The sequence below is a fragment of the Acanthochromis polyacanthus genome, chromosome 1, assembly GCF_021347895.1.
Source record: "Acanthochromis polyacanthus isolate Apoly-LR-REF ecotype Palm Island chromosome 1, KAUST_Apoly_ChrSc, whole genome shotgun sequence".
Classification (NCBI taxonomy): Eukaryota; Metazoa; Chordata; class Actinopteri; family Pomacentridae; genus Acanthochromis; species Acanthochromis polyacanthus.
The window spans coordinates 39,765,899-39,791,802 of NC_067113.1; the positions used below are offsets into that span (position 1 = coordinate 39,765,899).

General features: G+C 39.3%; 2 protein-coding genes across 3 annotated transcripts in view; both read right to left on the bottom strand.

The window, feature by feature from the left end:
* Positions 1 to 21,355, bottom strand: part of rassf3 (Ras association domain family member 3) — an 84,357-nt gene extending 63,002 nt beyond the window's left edge. Inside the window, exons 1-2 of the mRNA XM_051948154.1 lie at positions 20,792 to 21,355; positions 6,988 to 7,097 (exon numbers count right to left, since the gene is read on the bottom strand). Of these exons, the coding sequence (XP_051804114.1) occupies positions 6,988 to 7,097; positions 20,792 to 21,305 (624 nt within the window). The 5' untranslated portion in view covers positions 21,306 to 21,355. The remainder of the gene's footprint in view (positions 1 to 6,987; positions 7,098 to 20,791) is intronic.
* Positions 21,356 to 23,506: 2,151 nt separating this feature from the next.
* Positions 23,507 to 25,904, bottom strand: part of LOC110964501 (FYVE, RhoGEF and PH domain-containing protein 6-like) — a 49,296-nt gene continuing 46,898 nt past the window's right edge. For both annotated transcript variants that reach the window (XM_051952106.1, XM_051952101.1), the window contains exon 21: positions 23,507 to 24,950. In XM_051952106.1, the coding sequence (XP_051808066.1) occupies positions 24,908 to 24,950 (43 nt within the window). In that variant the 3' untranslated portion in view covers positions 23,507 to 24,907. The remainder of the gene's footprint in view (positions 24,951 to 25,904) is intronic.

The window sequence follows — 25,904 nt, forward strand, 5'->3', positions numbered from 1 at the left end:
ACAAAATAATAAAAATGAGACACAAAACAGAAACAAAACACAAAACAACAAACACGAGACAAAAAAAGACATGAATGAATAAGAAATAAGAACAGAACAAGATCAGGAGAATGTGTTTTTACACATAACATGTTGACATATTATTTTCTTGTGAAATTTGTTGTACTTTCACCTATTGAGGTCTAAAAATGCTTCAAATGAAACAATCTGAGAGGAAAAAAACTTTTTTATCCCATCAATCGCTGCTTCTGTCCACTAAAAGAATCTTAATCTTAAGGAAAACCAGGACTTAAGGATCGTGAATGAGTCTTCTAAATAAAGTCTTAGTCTAGAACCAATACAGAATAATAATGTTAGAGTTTAAGCTTGTAATATAAAGACTTTTGGGTACTTTCCCAGATCCACGAAGCTGCAGATGGAGGACAGCTGATTGAATTTACCGTTGATCGTGTTAGTCTGTTAGATAGTTAATAACAGTCTGAGGTTTGTCTAGAACAAAGTGTGACGACCTTCGATTGACGTCAGACTTCATACTGTGTTTATTCTCTCTTTGGCTCTCATGTTGTAGCTTCTTCAGACAGTTTGTTAACTGATAATTGCCAAACTTGTGTAACTATGTCAAAAAAGAGCCATGGCGTGTCTGCAGTGGTTGTTGTTGGTGCTGCTAACCTACTTCCTGATGCTCGCCAACACAAGCTGGAGGTTTTCCATGAACGACTGTTACAGAGTAAACATCTGACTGGCTGCTGTGTGAGATCACCGTCACTATGATGGCAGACACAGGTGTGTGTGTGTGTTTGTAAACCAGCTAGTGTCGACAGGCGTCCACGTACCAAAGAGATCACTGCTGACTGACCACATTATTTAAAGCAATACACACCCAGAAATACACCCTGAACACACAAACAATCCCACTCACCTTTACACCTACAGACAATTTAGAATCACCGGTTAACCTCAGCATATTTTTGGACTGTGGGAGGAAGTGGAGTACCCGGAGAAAACCCACACATGTACAGGGAGAACATGCAAACTCCATGCAGAAAGATCCCAGACCAGGACTGCTGTGAGGTGACGGTTCCAACCAGTGATCCACTGTGAAGCTTAAACAGTCACAATGAAATGAACCATCTTAGAAAGTCTGACTTACTAGAATGTTATGGAAAGTTTGCAGGATTTCCATGCAAAATGCAGTAGACGGTCTTTAGAAGATTCAAGGATGTTAAGATTTAAAATCGATCCATTTATCAATCAATCAATCTATCTATCTGTCCGTCCATCTATCATCCGTCCATCCAACCATCCATCCATCAATCCATCCATCCATCCATCCATCCATCCATCCATCCATCCATCCATCCATCCATCATCCGTCCATCCATCCATCCATCATCCATCCATCCATCATCCATCCATCCATCCATCCATCCATCATCCATCCATCCATCCATCCATCATCCATCCATCCATCCATCCATCCATCATCCGTCCATCCATCCATCCATCTATAGTCTACCTACCTACCCATGTTCATTGATAGTTTCGGTTGTCACAAATGACAATGCTACTGTATATAATGCTAATAATGCTAATATGCTAATGCTAATGTCTACCATATGAACCAACCGACTTTACTGAGTTAGCATGAAAGTTCTGTAAAAACCACAGTTCAAAGTATGTTAACGGTTGGTTGTTGACTCTGAAAATGACTAGAAGAAAACTAAACAGAGTCTCTCTGCAGGTTCACCGTGTCTGACTTCAACACACACACAGAAACACAGAAACACATGAGAGCTTATGACCGTCTCATGGCTGCATATCAGGTTATCGTCTCTGACATTCTGCTTCCAGACAACTTGACCACAAACCACAGACAATCGCTCTCACATGCTTCATCAGCTCTGAACGAGGAAGAAATGGTGTAAGAAATCCATTTTCAGCTGCAGAAACAAGCTGATGGGAAACAAAGATTCAGCAAATAAAAGCAAACAGGAAGTCTAAACCTTCAGGAGGTCAGTAAGTTGGTACTGCTGTTGTACTTCTAAGAAGACGCATGCATGCAGTACACATCTGGAACCACCACACACCCACACCAAAAAATGTATTCTAATGAAACAAGTAAAAATAAAACCACAACTCTGTGCTCAGCATTACTCAGCAGTATTTCAGGGTGTGAACATGTTGAGCGTTGGTCTGAAATGTGCTGATCTAATCCTCCGCCTGCTGCAGGAAGAAAACCACATCAGTGTTGACAAACGCTGGAGCCAAAACCACGCTGGTCTCCATGAAGACTGGAGATGTTTGACTGCCAGGTGGGACGTCAGCATCGAGCTGTAATATCGGTCTGACGGAGGATAAAACCTTACAACTGTCTAGAAATGACAGTTTACTTTGGGGGCTGTTATGTGCCAGTAGAAAAGCTGTTTCCACTGAGTTCTGTTCATGTTGATTTCATGCCGCAAGTAAAACTTTGCTTTCACTTGAGAGACGACTGAGTATTAATTTGGAGAATTTAGGACTCCACTGAAGAATTTTCCTGACAGATTTTGGTCATTTTGTGTCTCGGTTTTGTCATTTTATGTCTCGTTTTTGTCATTTTGTATCTCAGTTTAGTCATTTTATGTCTCGTTTTTGTCATTTTGTATCTCTTTTTGGTCATTTTATGTCTCTTTTTAGCCATTTTGTCTCATTTTTGTTATTTTGTGTCTCAGTTTTGTCATTTTGTATCTCATTTTTGTCATTTTGTCTCATTTTGGTCATTTTGTGTGTCGGTTTCGTTGTTTCTTGTCTCATTTTTGTTATTTTGTGTCTCGGTTTTGTCATTTTGTGTCTCGTTTTTGTCATTTTGTCTCATTTTGGTCATTTTGTGTGTCGGTTTCGTCGTTTCTTGTCTCATTTTTGTTATTTTGTGTCTCGGTTTTGTCATTTTGTGTCTCGTTTTTGTCATTTTCTGCCTCCTTTTTGTCATTTTATGTCTAGGTTTTCTCGTTTTAAGTTTTGTATTTGTCATTTTCTGCCTGGTTTTTGGTCATTTCGTGTCTCAGTTTTGTCATTTTGTGTCTCGGTTTTGTCGCTTCCTGTCTCATTTTGGTCGTCTTGTGCCTCGGTTTTGTCGTTTTAGGTCTCGGATTTGTCGTTTTGTATCTCTTTTTGGTCATTTTGTGTCTAGTTTTTGTCGTTTTATGTCTAGTTTTTGTCGTTTTAGGTCCCGGTTTTGTCGTTTCTCAGAAATGTTGTTCATAGACAGACCTTGGCAGATTAATTCGTCCTACATAACAAACCTGATGTGTAAATACATCACCTGAAGTCCAGAACCAGTTTATCTCAGTTCAACATCCATCCACTTACAGGACTCTGATGTGTTTCGTCAAAATGTTAGACTTTCATCGTTTCCTCTCCCAATAAACACCATGTTTGATGAATCACATTGACTCAGGTGTGTGTATAAACATCCATCTAATAAAATGTGATTTAACTCCTCCCATCATATAAAACTGGCCATTAAAAAAACCCAAGTATCGTGATAAGGATAAAGAGTTCTACTGCTCAGCATAATGATAAGTTTAATTAGGATGAAGGACAGAGCAGATAGAAGGAAGTCATTCGTGTCAAACTGGAGCAGAGGAGCGGCTCTAGAACTTATCAGGTTCTTATAACAGGTTCTTATAACGCTGGGGCTTCCCCGCTGTTAACACCTTCAATCATCCTTTACCTGCCAGTTTCACATTCGTTCACACTTCCAGACATGTGAGGTCATTAATTGGTCGTTTACTGTCAACCGTGACTCGACAGTAAATATGTAGGACTCCTAAAGCCGAGCCTACTGGATGAGAGGTGAAAGGTCTTTCACAACCAAAACAAAGAGAAGTCTGGCTGGGTCAGTATATAACTGTGGGACTTTTTGTGTCATTGTTGACGTTTTATTGTTTTCAGGCCTAAAACCAACATGGCCGCCTCGAATCAAACACCGCATGGCATTTTTACAGGAAGATTCTTCTAAATATTATACATGCAACTGAGTAAAATTGAAAGTTATTCATAAAGATTTTGTCGTAAACCTGTTGACATGCCATAAATCCACACTTGACTCACACACTAGTTTATATGAAATAACTCAGAAAGCCTTGGAGTCTTTTCTTCAGGAGGAAATGACATCATGTGGAGCAGGTCATGTGATCTGGAATTAACACACTTCCTGGAGAGGTGTTTTGTAATGGCGACAAAAACGAGACAAAAACAAGACAAAAAATGACAAAAACGAGACAAAACGACAAAAACGAGACACAAAATGACAAAAATGAGATATAAAATGACAAAAACAAAACAGAAAATGACAAAATTAAGACACAAAACGACAAAAACAAGACAGAAAATAAAACGGAGAAACGAAACGACAAAAACGAGACAGAAAACGACAAAAACGAGACACAAAATGACAAAAACAAGACAAAATGACAAAAATGAGACAAAAAACAAAACTGAGACACAAAATGACAAAAACAAGGCAAAAATGACAAAAAACGAGACAGAAATGACAAAATTAAGACACAAAATGACAAAAAACAAGGCAAAAATGACAAAAACGAGACACAAAATGACAAAAAAGAGACACGAAACATTATTGACCCAGCTGCTCTTCACTGAGGTGTCCTGAGTCAAACTTGTCCTACAGAGTTTGCATGTTTCTCTTCATGCCAGTGTCACACATCCTGTAACTGTTTCCTACACGGGAAATAACAGTGGATGACTGTACTACACACACACACACACAGACATGCACACACACACACACACACACACACACACACACACACACACACACACACACACACACACACACACACACACACACACACACAGTATGATGAAGTATGATGTTGTATTGCAGCCTGGTGTGGTCTGAAAAACACCAACATGAACCAGAGCTGCTACACACCCAGCTGTCTTCTAGGAACCACACACACACTCCATTCTGAGTGAGTGATGCATTGTGGGTGTTTTATCAAAGCAGAAAGGAATCTGACATCTTACAGTAACACTCTGAAACACGTCTGACCTCATTCTAAACTATTATCGCCTATTAATCACACAACTGTCAGGATGCAACAAACAGTGATTGTCATTATCAGTTCTTTAAATATTAATCATTTTCTCTATGAACTGGGTCTGCGAAATCTCCAGAAACACCAGAAAACAGCTGCCTGAAGCCCAGAGCTGAGTCTTGTTCAGTCTGACCAACAGTTTAAATCAATAGAGAACAAAAGAAAAACAACAAGTCTGTAACAGCAGAGAAGATAATTGGTTACTTCAGATGTACACTGCCTGTATTGTTGACCAATATGACACTTTGTACTCTGGCTGAACTATCTGCAGCTAAAGGTTGGGGTACAGCGCCATCTGGTGGTCAGATGGAATATTACCCTTTAATGTCCCCACCAACAAAAAAAGCAATGAAAACATTATTTCTTTGTTTTTTACTTCCATGGGCACTAATAACAACAATCAACGTTTTTTTTTATGAATAGACCCAGCAGTTTTTGAAATACACTGGAAGAAATGCCTCTCTCAGAATAAGAAAAAAAACTTATATTAAAAAAACTTTTATCTTGAAATAAGTGAAAAAAATCTGCCAATAGAACACGTGACAAATGGCTTGGGAAGATTTCTTGAAATAAGAAATGATATTTAGAATATTGGGATCTCACCTGAAAAACTTGTCCAGCTTAGGTGCCTTAACCCTCCTGTTGTCCTCATTTACGGCACTAAAAAATATTGTTGCTTTGTCTGAAAAAAATCCAAAAATTCTGGAAGAAAATTCCTTAAAAGTTTCCCTTAAAAGTTTTATTTTTTTAAAAAAATGGATAGAAATAAAAAATGTAAAAAATATTTTTTTAAAAATCTAAGAATTGTAAATATTTTCAAAAAATGAATAAAAGTCTTCCAAGAAAAATTCTAAAAATATCTAAAGTGATTCCATACATATCAGTAAAACTTCTAATAATTTTCTGGGGGAAAAAAATCAACCAAAATCCAGTGAAATGTGCTGGATTTTGGTTGATTTTTCATGCATGGCCTACCACCATGAAATGGAGAAATACCATATTTATAGAAATATTTATTCCTAAAATCACACTAAATGAACAGTCATGGTGTTTTTATTTAGCAAAAATTATGTATGGGTTTCTATTCCACAAAATTTTTAATATAATCTCAGCATCATCACTTTTACTACGAAACAACAATTGAACCGTTTGGTTAAGCACGTTTGTAGACAACTTCCAAAGTTATTGCATCATATATAATATTATTGTATCAACATTTATCTTATGGACATCAATTAATGGTCAGAAGTGTTCTAATTTTTGAGCAAATAGTAGATTTAAACTAAATTTGCTTTACCATGAAGCACCAAATGAACCGTTTGGTCGAGCATGCGTTGCAAAAACTATTTGACTCTTAAATCTTTTTTTTACATTTCAAATGAGACAGTTATGTTCAGTAACTCCTTAGGCACGACAATATGTCAACAGTATAACTTTTACTTTGAAAACCACAGCAAACAGACGCCTCATGTCAGGAGTGATTAGCTCATGCTAACTTCCTGTCAGCAGGCTAACTAGCGCTGCATGCTAATTCAAAACACACTGACATCTACTGTACTTTTTTGGTATGACGCACCTCAACTGAGTGGTAGAGATGGCTGAAATGTGCTCTCCCAAATGGTCGAGCAGAACGTTAAAGGGTTAAGAGGCTACTTCTAATTAGCTGATTGGCTGAGTGTAAAGAGTGAACAGGACAGATGTTAAAGGCCAATATCAAATGATCCTGAACCAGGTTTGACCATAAATAACATCATGTCCGCCATGTTTGTAGTTCTGACCGCTAAAGAGCTTTTCGTGTTGATTAATTCCATTTTAAACAGATAATTAAAGTCCAACCAGGTGCAGTCACACAGCAATAAAACCACACAGAAGCAGATGTACTCACATGGAGCGCTGTGTTGTTGTTGAGCTGGTCCTGACTGATGGGTGACGCTGCAGGGTGGCAGTCCAGCGACACTCTGTCCCGGCACGCAGCGTGACACGTGTATTTACAACCTGCACAGAAACCAACTCATCACTGATTCATTCACCGGTTATCAAAGGAGGCAGTGTTCTGTAACGTATATGCAAACCAGCTCTGAGAGCCGCTGAGGTCACAGTTCCCTTTTTGCAAATCAAAACCAACAACATGCAAATCCTGACGTGGGGAAAATATGAAGGATTAAAAAGAAAAGCCAACAGAGGCTTCGGATGTGGCCATTTTCTCTGGGATGTGATGACAGTTGTGAAACTTGCTTCGGCTGACTAAAATCTGGAGGCTGGATTTTATTGTTGTGATGTATTTTAGATAAGGAGTGTCCAACATGAGGCCCGTGGGCCAAAAGTGGTCCTTCAGAGGGTCCAATCAAAGTGTAAAAATTACAGAGAAGACATTAATTGCAGATTGTAAATTAGTAAAACTATAAATTTAAAATCATTTATAGACCATGACAAGTTGTTTGGATCATAAAGTAAAATACTAGATTGTTCTTTTGTCATTTTGTGTCTCATTTTTGTAATATTTTGTCTTGCTTTTGTTGTTTTTTTGTCTGGCTTTTGTCATTTGTCTCATGTTTTTGTCGTTTTGTGTTTAATTTTTGTCTCGCTTGTGTTTTATGTCTTATTTCTGTCATTTTGTGATTCGCTTTATTCACTGTTTTGTCTTGCTTTTGTCGTTTGTCTCATTTTTTGTCGTTTTTGTGTCTTGTTTTGTCTCGCGTTTGTCATTTTTGATGATAAATTAAAATACTATATCATTCAGTTCCAGATACCTGTGACAAATTTACCTTTAGCTTAACTGGGAAATAGCTCCATAAATCTTTGTGTTGTCCTCACGTAACTATATCATATGAATAGATCGTTGTTAGATGCTGTTATTTTTATTTTACCATTTGTAAACCAACAAGAGACTTTTTACTAATGTTCTAACTGGGTCAGTATATAATTACGAGACTTTTTGTATCATAGTTGACATTTCAGCTGTTTTCAGGCCTAAAACCAACATGGCCGCCAACAATCAAACACCACATGGCATTTTACAGAAAGATTCTTCTAAATATTATATATACAATTCAGGAAAATTGAAATTAAATTTATTTATAAAGACATGGTAGAAAACCCATAAATTCGCACTTGGTCCGACGTGCAGAAAAACCCCACCCACCCAGGAAACAGACTATTTGTTCAGCTTCCCTCGGGTAAACGGTACGGGAACATGAAGACTCTGACTTCCAGTTAAAGTTGCTCTAAAGGAATTAAAGATGACCTACACTACTGTTCAAAAGTTTGGGGTTACAAACAACTCCATGTTTTCCATGCAAACTCCCACTTTTATCCATGTGCTAGCATAATTGTACAAGGGTTTTCTAACCATCAATGAGCCTTTCAACACCATTAGCTAACACAATGTAGCATTAGAACACAGGAGTGATGGTTGCTGGAAATGTTAAATTAAAGTTTCTCTATATTAGCTAAAGTTGCTCTATATGAATTAATGTTGCTCTATATAAGTGAAAGTTGCTCTTGATTAGCTAAAGCTGCTCCATCTTAGCTAAAGTTGTTCTACATTAGTTTGTTGCTCTATATTAAAGTTGCTCTACATTATGTAAAGTTGCTCTAAAATGAGCTGAAGTTGCTTCATGTTCCTTTAAATTGCTCTAATGGTGTTAAAGTTGCTCTCCATTAGTTAAAACTGATATTACTAAAGTTGCTCTAAATGACTTAAAATTGCTCTAAAGGAGTGAAAGTTGACCTACTGGTTGCTGGAAATGGAGATATTCCATTAAAAATCAGCCGTTTCCAGCTAGAATAGTCATTTACCACATAAACAATGTCTACACTGGATTTATCACTCGTTTCATGTTATCTTCATTGAAAAAAAACTGCTTTTCTTTCAAAAAAAGGACATTTCTAAGTGACATGTCATGGCCTAATCAAGGTATTCCTTTGCTGCCGTCCAATTAGTGCAGGAATGATCACTAACCCTCATTGATAACTTCTATTTGAGACACACTGAACCTTAAGACCTGGCAACAACCCAACAGCAGCATTAAGACAAATCAGACGGAGGGAGGAGGAATCTGTCAACACACAAACATCACACACTGCAACAAACACCCACATGTGTGTGTTCCTACCTGTCGACCTCTTTCTCACATGTTGTCCAACTTTATCCGACAGTTTGCACATGGCTGCTCCCATCTCCCATCTTCACCTCACACACTCTGTGTCCTCTCTGTTACACTACGTCATCTCCACACACACACCGACACACACTCCTCTCTCTCTCTTTCTCTGCAGTGTTTTTCAGAGTCTCTCAGCCTCCAGATGCTGCTGAGCCTAGCCTAGCCTAGCCTAGCCGCCACTCTGCCTGTGTCCAGTGTGTCTGTGTTGTTTGCTGAGTGGCTCATTTACCAGTCAAATGGAGGCCACAGTGTGATGGACGGGGGAGGAGGGGGAGGAGGGGGGAGGACTGCTGACTCAGTCATCTACAGTCCCTCTCTCCTCCTCTCTGCTCTCTTACGTAGCTTGTTATGACTAGCGCCTGTCCATCCGTCCCCCCGAATCATCCACCTCGATCCCACAGACAATGAACCGGATCCACAGAGGAAGAAGAAGAGCCTTCTACACCCATCCATCTGTCCATCCGTTCATCCATCCATCCATCCATCCGTCCGTCCGTCCGTCCGTCCGTCCATTATCTGTCCATCTGTCCGTCCATTATCTATCCATCTATCTGTCCATCCTTTCTGTCCATCCGTCCATTATCTATCCATCCATCCATCCGTCCATCCATCCATCAATCCGTCCATCTGTCCATTCATCCATCCATCCATCGATCAATCGATCCATAAGTTCATCCGTCCGTCCATCCATCCATTTATCCATCCATCCATCCATCCGTCCGTCCGTCCATTATCTATCCATCCATCCATTATTCATCCATCCATCCATCCATCCATCTATCCATCCATCATCCATCCGTCCATTATCCATCCATCCATCCATCTGTCCATTATCTATCCATCCATCCATTATCCATCCATTCATCCATCCATCCGTAAATCCGTCCATCCGCCTGTCCATCCATCCGTCCATCTGTCCGTGCACCACGTTATGTACAGAGTTAATTTTGGGATGCGGAAATGATATCTCAAAGGAACATCATATCACAACTGTACAAAAGTCTCCACTATTCTAACAACCACTCACCAAGAAACGTAAATGAGAGACAGAAGGATTCCCAACAATAATGTACAAAATCTCACTTATGGAATGAAATCTGCTGGAAAAGTGTGACTCATATTTCTGTTAGCACTGTGGCCTTGCAGCTAGAAGATCCCTGGTTCACGTCCCAGGATTAGATCTTTCTGTTTCCATGTTCTCCCTGTACATGTGTGGGTTTTCTCCAGGTTCTCCGGCTTCCTCCCACAGTCCAAAAACATGGATTTCGGGCATACTAAATCAGCTGGGGATCCCAATACACATATGCAGCACGTCAAGTGATTCAAAAAAGGTCTATTACAACCATACCCAAAACACAACAGGAAGTTGGCCATTTTGAATTATGCTTCATATTTTAGATGATTTTGAAACAATTTTTGCACATTTCCAAAAGCTAGAAACTCAAACAGGGTAACTCCAAGAGAGTTCAAATTTGGTAAGGATGTACACCAGGAATGGGTGATTCATAAGCAACCAAAATGCTTCTCAAAAGCCTGAGGACGTGGAAATGGCGGCGCCCGGAATTTCAGCATTTTGCGATGACACAGGAAGTGCTGTATAACTGACCTGTACATGCTCCAATCTGCCTCAGACTTTACATGTTTGATCAGAATCCAACCCTCATCACATCCAAAGGTCAAAATACACTTTCATTTGCAGCACCACCTGGTGGACATCCTTGAAATCGCTGACAAGCAAGGATGTAATTACCTGTTCGATGCTGCTTTCAGGCATGAGTTAGAGAGGCTGGAAGCACTTTCATTCTTACAAAATAATTTTGTCAGAAGAAAGCAGATAAATAGACCAATTAGCCAACATGGACACTACAGCTCTGAAGCTAAACGGGTCACGTGGTTTATTCCTGCTAACAATCAGGGCTTGACTAGGACAACAACAACATCAGCTCTGACATTTTAGCCCAGACTGTCACTGCTTTTAACTCATTCAAGGGTCTGTAAACTCATTGTATGTGTTCTAAAATACCTAAATGTTGCTGGGACTGAAAAATATGCTTGTTATGTTTTCAGATTCCTGCTGCCTCACTGGTCTGCAGCATCTGAAAGCTTAAACTGCTGCGTTCACTGAGCAGCAAAACGAAGGTAAAGGTACATATTGATCTCCAGTCATTCGGCTTCATCCCGCTGGACCTCCTCATTCATGCTGCCTCTTCCTCATCGTCCTCCACTCTGTCTCTCTCTGCTGTCTCAGGATAAAAGCTTCTCCCAGACGCCACTAATCGATCAGACCCAATCAGCTGGGAAGGTTGGACACACTCAGACAAACTCTTTAACCTTTCTACAACAGATGACGAGTGTAGAATTTGAAGTAGTTCAAGTCAATAATTATAGAAAAACTGATTCTGACGTGATGCTGATGTTAGGAGTTTCCATTTTGTGTATTAATTGTAGACAAAAAAGTATGTTTGTATTGGGATTTTTGATTTGTTGACATTATCAAACATATTAGTCTTTTCAGCTATAAACCAAATACTTACATTCTGATGTCTAGTCAACATAATGTAAGTGGAATTTTCGTTTTGAAAAACCAAACTGTAGCCTGTAATTCAGTACATGGAGGGCTTTTATTGTGAAACTCTGTAGAGGTCAGAGGTTGGAAACCACAAACTGATCTGAGTCCACGGTTTTCTCTCCTGCGTGTGAAAGGATTTTTAGCATGAGGTCTATAATAGGATCTGTGTGTGCGGAGAGACGAACAATGAGGCTTCAGCTAACCGCTAACACTCAGCTGTTGAAACACACACACTCGATAACAGCCTTGTCTTGCTCTGTTAATAGTCCGGTCAGCAGTTTGCTGCTTTTTCATTCTAACCCAAGTCTTTGACGGCTACTTTACTGATCTGGTTGATGGTTAAAACCTCCGGACTTTGGCAGGAATGAAGATTTGTGGAGTTGATATTGAAGTTATTGGACATTTTAGGTAACCCGAGCACAAACAGCTGCTACATTTCCTTCTAAATATTCTAAAAAACATCACATTTACAGAATCATCATCTATCAGAAACACATAAATGAATCAAGCTTTTGAATAGTGGCCAATAATAAACCATTTGTTCTATTGAGAACTGACCAATGGGACTAATAAAATCTAAATTCTCTGATTCCAGCTTGTTAAAAATGAAAGCTGGTCAAGAACTACAGGAAACATCTGACCTCTGTAACTGTAAACAAAGATCTCTGTGCCAAATATTAGGTTCTATTTTTCTATTGTATAAAATATTTATTTTATTTAATGTAAATTCAAATTAATTGCTTCCAGATGTGTCTGTAAATGACTTCAAACAAGATTGCTGATAATATCTAAATATAATAAACAAATATAATGATAAAGCTGTCGGGAGTAACTTATTTTTTTTATTCGTTTAACTTTATCAGACATGAGCCTGGGAGCGCCCTGCACTTTTTGTTAGACTTTTAAAACAAAGGTGTTTATTGTTTAAGAAAAAAACTGCAAATCTGAAAAGCTGTTTAATAAAACATTTGCTTAAAGGCATTTAAAGGAAGTTAAGTGCTGGAATTCATTTTATTCAAAATTTAGATGCCAATATTTTCACTTTTACTGCCAATGAATATCGGCTCCAAATATCAGTTATCGGCCTCCTTCACTGATAACAATCGGCGTCGGTATCGGCCCTGATAAAACCATATCAGTTGATCTCTACTAAAAATCATGCAATGTGATTTTCTGGGTTATTTTGTTTAGATTCTGCATCCCACAGTTGAAGTTTACCTACGATAAAAACTACAGAGCTCTCCATTCTTTGTAAGCAGGAAAACTTGCAAAATCGGTGGCGCATCAAATATTTATTTTCCTGACTGTATAATTGGCAGAGGTGGACAGAGTAGCCGAAAAATTGGACTCAAGTAAGAGTAATGTTACTTCAGAATAATATTGCTCAAGTAGAAGTAAAAAGTAGTCATTCAAAAATTACTCAAGTAAGAGTAAAAAGTATTTGGTGGAAAGACTACTCAAGTACTGAAAGTACTGAGTAACTGTTTGACTGGCTGTATGCTATGAAAAACCAAGATTTGGAAATTTGTGTTTCTTGTGCCTGAACTCATCATTTTTTAAAGATGTTATTTAATTTTGCTATTTTTTTATTTTATTATTTGGAAATACCAGAATTTGCACATTATTTTAAATGTTTGTCTGTCTGATGACATCATTGCTAAAGATATAAATCAGACATTACGGTCAAACAGTTACTCAGTACTTTCAGTACTTCAGTAGTCTTTCCACCAAATACTTTTTTACTCGAGTAATTTTTTGAATGACTACTTTTTACTTCTACTTGAGTAATATTATTCTGAAGTAACATTACTCTTACTTGAGTATGATTTTTTGGCTACTCTGTCCACCTCTGATAATTGGTTGTTATGGCAACCAGAGGCTTGTTGCCACACAATTACAATATGAAAGCTGCAGTTTCCACTAATGTCAGCCGTAACATTTCACACAACAAAATAAAAGCCATATGTGCTACAAATGCATGTAAAAGCCCTGCAGGTCCAACAGCTTCAACTGGAATCTGCAAACAACAACCAGCCAGGTGGCCTTCACTGCAAAACGACGCATTGCAAACACCAATTTAATGGTAGAAGGTTCGGTTTCAGTCTTGGATGGGATGTTTGTGAAGAAGTTATTCAGGACAAAACAAAGCAACGTAAAATAATCTGACTGCAGCAGCTGGAAATCAAAGAAGGGACATTTGATGACACAGGATGAGACGTTTTCAGGAGATTCTGCTGAGACGAGATCATCAGATAGTTTCACAGCAGGTGTGAGGACAGGTGTGTCCTGAACACTGCAGCCATCTGTTCCCTCTGGAGCTGATTCTAACCTTCCCTTTTCCTTCTTGTTTTCAGTCTTTCTACATGTCAGGTATTCTATCATGGAATCTGTTCTTCGGAGCAAACAGCATTTCACAGTCGCTCACTTGTCTTATGATTGCCGTTTGTAATTTCTTCTGGAACGGACAAAATCATAACTTAAGCACAATAAAAGACACAGCTGCAGACACATGGGACAGATCCACTGTTTTGTAAGCCGTCTACACGTATCTTTTGTCTCCTGGTGCCAGAAAACTCCAGTTCAGCTCAGTTTACCCTAAACCGATAGCGAGAAGGAGGCTATAAAAGTCCCACTGAAACTCACCAGAGCTTCTCCACAGCAGGCCGACCTCCAGATGTCCGGAGCGTCGCATCGCTTTGGGAAAGCGGTAGAAAAACCTGGACATCCTCCTCAAAGTCTGACCAAAGTTTTTGGCAAAGCCCATCGTCCACAACGCTCTCCGTCACACACAAACACACAACGCTTCAAGGCTCCAGATGTCGATTCATCTCCAAAAACGACTCGGTTCGGATCCACAGACTCATCCTCCGCTGCCCTCCATGATGCGTCTCGGTCTGACGTCTGCTCTGGTTTCAAACACTGAACCTCATGTGTGTTTGTGGTAGAAATGTGCCATTAGCAGGCCGAGTGTGTGTTGTGGAGCCAAACTGTCACAGCGACTGAACAAACAACAGCTGACACACACACTGTAGACAAGCAGCTTCAGTATTTGTCACTGTGGTCTAAAATGAGCCTCTGGATGTGAAACCCTCCACCGCCTCATCATTAATCCTCTGAACAACATCTTCAGTCAGTCCCTGGACTCCGACAGACGTGCAAAAACTCACAATCTTACCAAGTCTGTTTGTCTTATCTTTAGTCAGAATGTCTCATCCCACTTGATTTAAGATAAACTCACTTATCAGGTGACATTTCAGCAGAGGGAGGGACTCGTTTTAAGACAACGCATCTTAAATATTTTAAGTCAAACAATCTTGAAATTATCTTATTTGAATCCTTCTGTCATCCTGCGGGTCAATTTGAACTGTTTTAAAGTTTTAAAATGTGGAAAAAGATAAATTTTCACAGTGAAAACTTCCACATTTTCACAATTCTTTGAGGAATTATTGAACATTTTTTTGGTGGAAAAAAAGAAACGTTAAAAAAAATGTTTCTTTCAGAACATTTGGGGAAAAAATCAACCAAAATCCAGCGGAATTCGCTGGATTTTGGTTGATTTTTTCCCGAATGTTCTGAAAGAAAATATTACAACTTTTACTGACATATATGGAATGACTTTAGATATTTTTATGATTTTTTTGGAAGATTTTTATTCATTTTTTGAAAATATTTACAATTCTTAGATTTTTTTAAAAATTTTTTTAATTTTTATTTCTATCCATTTTTAAATAAAACTTTTAAGGGAAAATTTTAAGGAATTTTCTTCCAGAATTTTTGGATTTTTTTCAGACAAGGCAACAATATTTTTTGGTGCCGTAAATGAGGACAACAGGAGGGTTAAGGCACCTAAGCTTGACAATCCTGGTAAAATAAAGCTTAAAATAAGTTTTCTCAGCTAATTTTAAGATCTCAATATTTTAATATCATATCTTATTTCAAGAAATATTACCGAGCCATTTTTCACTTCTTCTATTGGCAGATTTTTTCCCTCATTTCAAGATAAAAGTTGTTTGAAATAAGCATTTTTTTTTTATTGTTTTGAGAGGGGCATTTTTTCCAGTGTGAAGGTGTGCACTGAGGAGGGCAGCAGCTCTACAGGAGAGGTTACGAGGTCGTTTTAATCCGAAAGTTCATCCCACTGAGCTACCATGAAGTGCCTGCTCCTTCAAAATAAAAGAGCACAGAGTGAAACGGAGCTGCAGAAACTTCGTCTACAGAACACACGCCGCTGCAACATTAAACCAGTCAGACAAAGATCTCCGGCTCTCTGCGGGTTTCTGTTACTTCACCTCCTACAAAAAGACACAAAGGGCGAGCGACCCACAGGAAGAGGAAGAAAGAGAGAGAGAGTCGACCCACTTTAAGAGAAGAAAGACAGAATAAGAAAATAGTAGCAGCAGAAGAAGCATTGAGAGTAAAACTACTCCACTGTGAGTCACAGTCAGCCTTCAAAACTTCCCCTAAGTGAAAGTACGTAGAGCAAAATGTAGAAACAGTGATTTGTAATGTCACGGACAGGTTTTCGTGTTGGCTTTAGACTTGATTCCAAACTGGTTTTTGACTGCGAGTTGGGCTGATCTTGGACTTGATTTTAGGCTGGTTTTAAAACTGATTTTGGACTGGATGTCGACCGCATTAAGACGAATTCAAGGCTAGTTTTGGAGCTGGTTTTGAGGCTGAATGTGCACTGGTTTTAGACTTGACTTTAGACTTGATTGAAGGGAAATCTGAGGTCAAATCCAAAAAGAAGACCACTGTCACACGGTTTGTCCACTAGAGAGCACCGACAACAACTGACAGAAGACACGAATGTCTGCCTCAGTTATGTAATACTTATTGATGTGTCACAAAAAAGATGCACCTCTAAGAACTTTGTTTTGATTGGCAGCATGTGAGGGTCCAGTATGGTACCATTCAGTGACAGCAGAAACTGATGAATTACTTTAACTGCATGCATATCTTTAAAATAAACACTGGCTGCCCACAGAAAGCCTGTTGTGATTAGATGCTCTTTATGGTTCCAAATTACTGTAGAACTGATCAACTTTGGCCATGAAAACACAACACGTTGGCAGCAGCCGGCTGAAACTGGATGAAACCGAGAACACCACTGTGACGAATTTCTGCTAATAAAACTTTGCTTTGACTTGAGAGACGACTCTCGGCGTTCCACTGAAGAACTTCTCTTGCCATTTCGAGTTCCTCTTTTTTCCAGTTTGGAACCGACAAACCCATGATAGTTTAAGCGACAGCATGCACAGGCAGTCTTCACAGTGTACTCTGGACAGACTCAACATTCCAGGAGAAATTAATCTTTAAAAGAAACTGCTGCTGCTGCTGCTGCACACTTGACTTATAAGTGACTGTTCATGTGAGTTAATAAATGAACTGATGCAGATATTAACTGTCTGGAAAGAGTTCAGAGCACAGAATAAGCTTTTTCAAGGTGGCCCTTTTGTTGATGCTGGACAAAGCGTGGGCTTCCTGACCGGTAATCAGCTGTGGAAAGGCTTTTTAAATTAGCAGACATATCAGTCTAAGTGTTGTTGTTAATACACACAAACTCCATCAGTACAAACAGAGAAACAGAGCAGGCTCACTGTCTGCAGGACTAATGGAGTTAAAGAGATAAATGGACGAAGGCAGAGAAAGAAGACGGTCTGTATCTGTCTGGTTCGTTTCTGCTTTCTATCCACAACCACACGAGCTTTAAAACTTAGTATTTAGTGTTTGTGAAGTCTCCTGGGTCGACAGAGGTTTTCTGAGGTAATCTTGTGCTGCATGGTATAAATAAAGTTCTTCTTCAGACTCGTTTATTCTTTTCTCTTTCGAGATGATCCCAAACAGCTTCTATAGTATTCAGATCTAGACTGTAGAGGCCACATGCTGACAGCTGAGCCTGAACATTTCAAGCTACGGTCCGCTAACGTTCATATGACAAATAACGTGAGGCTGTAGCAGCAAACAGTTACTGTCCCTAAACTGAGCAAGAATGTCTTCAATCATTTATAAAATTAACATTTATTTATATGACAATCGTGTATGTGACACATACGAGACACGAAATGACAAAAACTAAACATAAAATGACAAAAATGAGACACAAAATGACAAAAACGAGACACAAAATGACAAAAACAAGACACAAAATGACAAAAACAAGACATAAAATGACAAAAATGAGACACAAAATGACAAAAAAGAGACGTAAAATGGACAAAATCAGACACAAAGTCACAAAAATGAGACACAAAATGACAAACAAGACATGAAATGACAAAAATTAGACACAAAATGACAAAAACGAGACAAAATGTCAAAAACAAGACATAAAATGACAAAAATGAGACACAAAGTAACAAAAACGAGACACAAAATGACAAAAACAAGACACAAAAGGTCAAAAACGACACACAAAATGACAAACACAAGACATGAAATGACAAAAATGAGACACATAATGACAAAAACGAGACGTAAAATGGACAAAATCAGACACAAAGTCACAAAAACGACACACAAAATGACAAACACAAGACATGAAATGACAAAAATGAGACACATAATGACAAAAACGAGACGTAAAATGGACAAAATCAGACACAAAGTCACAAAAATGAGACACAAAATGACAAAAACAAGACACAAAACGACAAAAACAAGACACAAAATGACAAAAACAAGACACAAAATGCATAAAATCAGACGCAAAGTCACAAAAATGAGACACAAAATGGCAAAAATAAGACACAAAAGGTCAAAAACGACACACAAAATGACAAACACAAGACATGAAATGACAAAAATGAGACAAAATGATAAAACAAGACACAAAGTGACAAAAACAATCCAAACTATTTGTGAATCAGCTCATTTTATTATTGTTTAGCTCATTAGAAGGTGGTTGTTAATAAATTCAGACGTTATTTAGTTGTTATTTTAGTGATATCCAATCTTTTTTTTATTAATAAGTGATTTTCCATAATAAATAATTATGGAATTCGTAAAGACATGATCATAATAAAGATAAAAACATTTTTACTTTAATTAAAAACATATGCCACATGTATCCATGGACTTCAGAAGTCCCTCAGTTATTTACTGATCCAAACGTTTATCTAACAGACAGCTGTAAGCATCTAGAGGCACAGCAGCCAGCCAGTATTTCCTACACTGTGGTTCCATCATTTCCACTGCATTGCTTGGTTCTTAGTGTCTTTTTGTTTTTCTACTACCGGGTTCTGAGAGAAATTTCAGCCCCATCCGTGTACTCTGACTAAATGATAGGTGAAGAGTTAGCAGGAGTAAAACGAGCACTGAATCCTGGTTAACACTGAAGATGTTTGAATATTCAGAAGCTTCTGGGTGTCATTTCCATCAGAGCACCAACACACAAACAGGTTTGCTCCTGTTGTTATAGAGACAGAGGTGGACACAGAGGGAGGTCGACTGAGGATCCTTTTCTTCAGGCCTGAACCGGTCCGTCCACATACCGACTGCATTCCTGCCTGTTTGTGGTTCAGCAGCGTTCAAACATGCAGCCTTCACTCTGTCAGACCTGAAAGTGCTGCTGCCACACTGACAACAAGCATCAGCACGATTCTGTTCCAAATTTAAACTGCTACTTTATTTTTGACTCTATGGCCACGAAAAATATGCTGACAGATACTGAGCATTTTTCTGAAAACCTAAAAGGATTTTAAAATGCGCACTAAATACCATGCATGACTTTTTCTTTAAAATTGTCAAAAACCCATTTAACTGCACTCAAAATGTGTCTAGGATGACTTGAAACTTTTAGAAAATGACTTAAAGATTGTCCAGAATTTCTCAGAAATGTTTAGAATGAATAAAAATTAAACAAAACATGTTGAAAAATGACACAATAATCATCCAAATGACTTGAATGTTGTCCAAACCTACCTAAAAATTGTCCCATTTGACCCAAAATTTGACCAAAATTACTGTTAAAAATGACAAAAACTTATCCAAAAGGGGTTTAAAATGCGAATGACTTTTTCTTTAAAATTGTATTAAAATGTCAAAAACTCGTTTAACTGTGTCTAGGATGACTTTAAACTTGCTTCAAATGACAAAAAACTTTTAGAAAATGCCTTAAAAACTGTCCAAAATTTCTCAAAAATGTTTAGAATGAATAAAAATTAAATAAAACATGTTTAAAAATGACACAATAGTCATCCAAATGACTTGAATGTTGTCCAAACCTACCTAAAAATTGCCCAGTTTGACACAAAATTTGATTGTTTAATATATATAACTTGAAATTCTTACAAAATGACTCAAAAATTGTTCCAGAATCGTCCAAAAGTAAAACTAAAATGTCTACTAAATAACATCCAAATTCAATATTGTGAATTTAACTGTGTTCTTTTTATTAAGTTGTTGTTTTTGTCATTTTGTGACTCAATTTTGTAACTTCATGTCTCTGGTTTGTAATTGTGTGTCTTGATTTTGTCGTTTCTTGTCTCAGTTTTGTTGCTTTGTGTCTCGTTTTTCTCGTTTTCCGTCTTGTTTTTGTCATTTTCTGTCTCATTTTGATCATTTTCCTGAACAATTACTATGCAATGTCATTTATTTTTGCTTTCCCTCCATTAAAAACATCCTGAATCAACTCCACCTGTGATGTGTGTTTACTCTCCTCGTGCCACTATAAACACCATAAATCTTAAGAAATATTACAAAGACTTCTTTATCCAACTGCCTGCTTGGGTCAACTCAAATATTTATTTCCAAGATATCCAGTTACAGCCAAATCTAAAGCTGATTCAATAGAAATGTATTCCAGAATTTACCGCTCTATCTGTGGAAATGAGAATTGTAAAGGAAATATTGAACTTTTGTGTGTTTTTTGCAATAAATCTGTCAAGTTTAAATCTATTTCATGTCAGATTTCAGTGACACCAAACTGTCCTGAGCCTCAGTCTTCAGCCTCCTACCTGCACAGGTGAGTCCCTGCTGGAAGATGTAGAGGCAGCACACGTCACACCAGCTGTCCTCTCCTCCGGCCTGGAAGCTGTGGCCCTCCCCGGACTCCTCCTGCACCCTGGGGTCCTTCTCTCCGGGGGAGAAGATGGTCCTGACATCAGGGGGTCTGAAGGTCTTCCTCCTGCTCCGGGGTGGTCCTCCTCCTCCTCCTCCTTCCTCCCCAGCATCGGTCCTCCTCTCGGGGCTCCGGTGCTTCTCTTCCCGTCCTCTCTCGCTCCACTCCGCCTCCAGACTCTCCAGGCTGGCGGGCTGAGGAGACGGGTGTCTCCGGGCGGCTCTCAGCACCACGGCGCCTTTGGACAGCCGCATCTTGGCTCCCGGCGGCGGCCACGTCCCGTCCGGTGCCTCGGTGAGCGTACCGGGAGATCTGACGACGTGGACCGCCTGGACCGTTAACGGAGAGTCGTCGGTGAGCGAGCAGTGCGTGGGGGCGTACTTCCGACCCTGGTGCACGACGCTAAACATCGCGCACGACCCTCACGCCGCTCCGCGTGACGAACCGGAGACAGGAGTGACGTGTGGCCGGTGAGGAGCGGAGGAAGCAGCAGAACGGGTTGGATCTGATTCCAAACAGGAAGGAGCTCCAGAGTCCTTCTCAGAAATAAAACTTAAAACGTTTCCTCCATCAGCAGCAGCAATGAGACACAATGAAGACATTCAGCAAATCACAGTCTCACTTTATTTAAATGCTTTTACTATACCTGCGAGGTACCCAAAGCGCTTTACATGATACATCCCATTCACCCATTCACACACACATTCACATTCACACACACATTCACACACTGATGGCGGAAGCTGCTATGCAAGGTGCTAACCACGACCCATCAGGAGCAATTTGGGGTTAGGTGTCTTGCTCAGGGTCACCTCGAGCACGACGGGCCGAGGATCGAACCGGCAACCCTTCGGTAGCAAGACGCCACTCTACCCACTGATCCATGCCGCCCCATGCCGCAGAATTCAGGTCTAATTTCTTGTTTCGTGTCTTTATTGCTTTGTTGCAAAATCCATTAAGAGGAAAGCTCTCATTAACAGATTTGACTGGTAAATTATTTAAACCATTCAAAGTGGTTACTCAGTTAAATGAATGATCAGTGGTAGAGGGACAGACGTCTGGATGGAGGCAGTGAGCAGCAGGGTGAATTTCCTGGATTACGAGTTTAATCGTTCCTCAGATCTCTCTGGGCTGCAGGAACCTGTTGGATTCAGAGCTGGTTTAGTGATTCTCTGATGATTAATCCTAATTAATTTAGGAGATTACTGGCCTTAGGATTCATATCTATCTATCTCTCGATCTCTCTCTCAGGACAATGATGAAGAATCTCTAATATTGAACAAGTAGATCAAATAATCTCTGATTAAAACAACATTAAGGTGTCACCACGTGGGTCAGCATGTAACTGAGGGACTGCTGATACATCTGCAGACGTTTTTTAAAGCTAAAATGTTTTTATGTTCATTATGATCACGTCTTTATCAATTCTATCACTATTTATTAAGGAAACAATCACTTATTAATAAAAAATGACTGGATATCACCAGGCCCGGGGTGGGCCAGTCTGATGTTTGGGCTGTGAGGTCCGGTCTTCAGTCCTGGCTCTGGGTTCATCATTCTGCTGCTGCCGCTGTTCCTGGGCCGCCTCCACTGGCAGCTCTTTATTTATTTGTTTGTTTGTTTTTTGCAGACGCACTGTGACGTAACACGTCCGTGCACACGGTCAGAGATGTTTGAAAGATGAAAAGGAAGAGGAAGAGTAGTGCGGAAAAGGTAAGAATTAAAAACAGGAAAGTTCTGGAAACAGACGCAGCCGAATGTGAGTTGAGCTCCTCACCCTATTTCTAAGGCTGAGTCCAGCCACCCTACAGAGGAAGCTCATTTCGGCCGCTTGTATCCGCGATCTTGTTCTTTCGGTCACGATCGGTCACTCATGACCATAGGTGAGGGTTGGAACGTAGATGGATGGTAAATCAAGAGCTTCGCTTTACGGCTCAGCTCCCTTTTCACCACCACGGTTCGGTACAACGCCGCATTACTGCTGACGCCGCACCAATCCGCAACAAGATCCCGAGTTGTGGTTATTTACAGGTTATTATGCTGTGATTTTACTGCTCACAGGCAGGGCCGGCCGCTGGCATAAACACTCTATGCCGTTGTTTATAGCCACATCCACTAGAGGGGGCCACACCACAATAAGTGTGTGATTCGCATTTTGTCCCCGTCTTTATTCCAATAAAACATAAATCATCATGGTAACATATCAATTTAAACTGGCTTATTAGAAAACTATACGGGAAAAATACAGGAAAGAAAAAATAAACCAGCAGTCAGTTGGTGACTCCATGCTTCGTGCGTAAGTTAGGCTACTGTGACACCACGGCACCGTTTCAAACTTGATCGATTACACTGGTCTGGAGAAGCCACGGATGGATTTGTCTCTATCGTTTTAAGGATACATTTTTTAAAAATAAATATTTGCTGTTAATCATGTGCATGTGTGTTTTAACCCAATTACAAGCTGTGCACGTGATTTGGTAGTTGCCCTGTGCATGTTTTGGGGCCACAAAAAAATCTTGCTTAGGGCCACCAAAGTCCTAGGGCCGGCCCTGCTCACTGGAGATTAAATTGTTCTGAATGTGGCAAGAAATCAACACAGGAGGACAAGAAATATATTTATATATATTTTATTAAAAACTGTTGCCTGACAGTTTAGAAATGTTTATAAGAGATTCTAACTCTGATCGAGTGGAACGTTGATGTACAATCATGGAGAAATGAATGCTGGGTAGCTCCAGGTTTGCGTCTTCAAACAGCTCAGAAGACAGAATCAACTGTTTTATTCCTTCACTAAGACAAAGCAAGCTTCAGGGTTCCTCCGTCTGTGCTTCGACACGTGGAGATTCTTTAAAACTACTGCATTTAAAAGTACAAGCTCAGAGTACCCTGGCTGGAAAGTGAGTAGTCATGCAAACCGGACGCTAAAATCGATCGTATAACGTGAAGAATGTCAAACAAAGCACCTATATTATTGCAGTTTATCTCAAAACAGGAGATATAAAAAAGGCGTGATGTCTGTAAAAACTAAACTGTCGATTCAAACCGTGTTTCTTTTGAGCATTTCCTCAGAAATGTAGTTCATGCATACTTTCCACAGTGTTTGCTCATAAAAAAGACCCTTTTACTTCAAAAAACACGTCACGGTTTAGACGGAAACGTGTTTCCTAACAAACCCTGACTCCCAAAATCAGAGGCAGCCTGCGCTTTTCAAACAATAAATCTTCCTATTTTATAAATATTAGCTCTTGGCTTTGAAAAAAAAAAAGGTCAATGTTGCTTTTCATGTTCTAATGCGGATAAACTGGCAAAAAATACACTATTTTTGTATTTAAAAATATCTACAATGTTCCTGACATTTCCAGTCGTCTCCAGGATGCTTTCAGACATCATGATTGTGAAAGGATCGGAATTTTACATCGAAAAATCGAGCAGGAAAATCTCTTAACCAGAGAGATGAACCTAAAGAGCTGAACATCAACGCTGTGTTTCTTTGCTGAAGCCTGATTTTCACAGTAAAAGCCCACCTGGTTCCATAACTAAACCCTCAACAGACGTCCATGATAATAAAATGTTTGGGCTTATTTGTGTCCGATTAAAAACACACAGCAGGTTTTAAAACTACCGATGGACAGTTCGTGAATATTTAGCTTCACACAGAAGTGATTCCTTCACCTGACAGCATTTAAAAATCATTCCCAGACTTCAGAATTCCGAGGATTTCCGACAACCGTTTGGTTTCACTTCCACAAACGCGCTTCTGGACTTGACCTTTGACCCGCCGCTGAGCATCGGAGGCCGTCGTTGGCAGAAAAAAACGAGCTTACAGAGACGGAATGTGGCTGTTCGGGGGCGATGCAGTCGGGTTTAAGGCAGCAGGGTTCTGTTGAAGGCGGACAGTCCACCGGGAGTCCTTCCTGAGCTGTGACCCCTGACCTGCCATCAATCGGGGGCCGTAAGTTGTCGATCAACGAGACTCCGGGGCTGCGATGCGACTTCACCGCTCAACGGCTGATTACTGCTCGAGAATCATGGCCTCTTGGAAGGCTTCGATCCATCTGAGGAGGAAAACACACAAGAGAGAAGAGCTACTGCCGAGAAACGACGACTGAAATTAGAACTGTTCAGAGTTTACTGTTTCAGACAATATCTTGTGTGTGCATAATGAGCGCACTGCAAAAACTCAAAATCTTACCGAGTGCGTTTGTCTTATTTTTAGTCAGAATGTCTCATCCCACTTGATTTAAGATAAATTCACTTAACAAGAGACATTCTAGCAAGATGGAGGGACTTGTTTTAAGGCAACGCATTTTAAATATCAAACAATCTTGAAATTATCTTGTTTCACCCTCGTGTCGTCCTGCAGGACAAATTGACCCGTTTTAAAGTTTGAAAATGTGGGGAAAAAATAGATATTTTCACAGTGAACACAGTGAAATTTTTAAACATTTTTTGATGGAATAAAGAAACATTAAAAAAATGTTTCCTTAAGAACATTCGGGGGGAAAAAATCAACCAAAATCCAGCGAATTTCGCTGGATTTTGGTTGATTTTTTCCCCCGAATGTTCTTAAAGAAAATATAAGTTTTACTGATAAATGTGTAATCACTTTAGATATTGTTAGGATTTTTTTTGAAGATTTTTATTTATTTTTTTAAATGAAAATATTTGCAATTTTATTTATGTATTTATTACATTTTTATTTCTTGCCAAATTTGGGGATTTTTTTTTAAATAAAAGGGAAACTTTTAAGGAATTTTCTTCCTGAAGATTTTGCAAATTTTTATGTATTTGGGGAATTTTTTGCTGAATTTTTGGATTTTTGTCAGACAAGGCAAAATATTTTTTGGTGCCGTAAATGAGGACAACAGGAGGGTTGACAATCCTGGTAAAATACAGCTGAAAATAAAAGTCTTTGCAACTAATTTTAAGATCTCAAGATTCTAAATATCACATCTTATTTCAAGAAATCTTATGAAGACGTTTTTTTACTTGCTCTATTGGCAGATTTT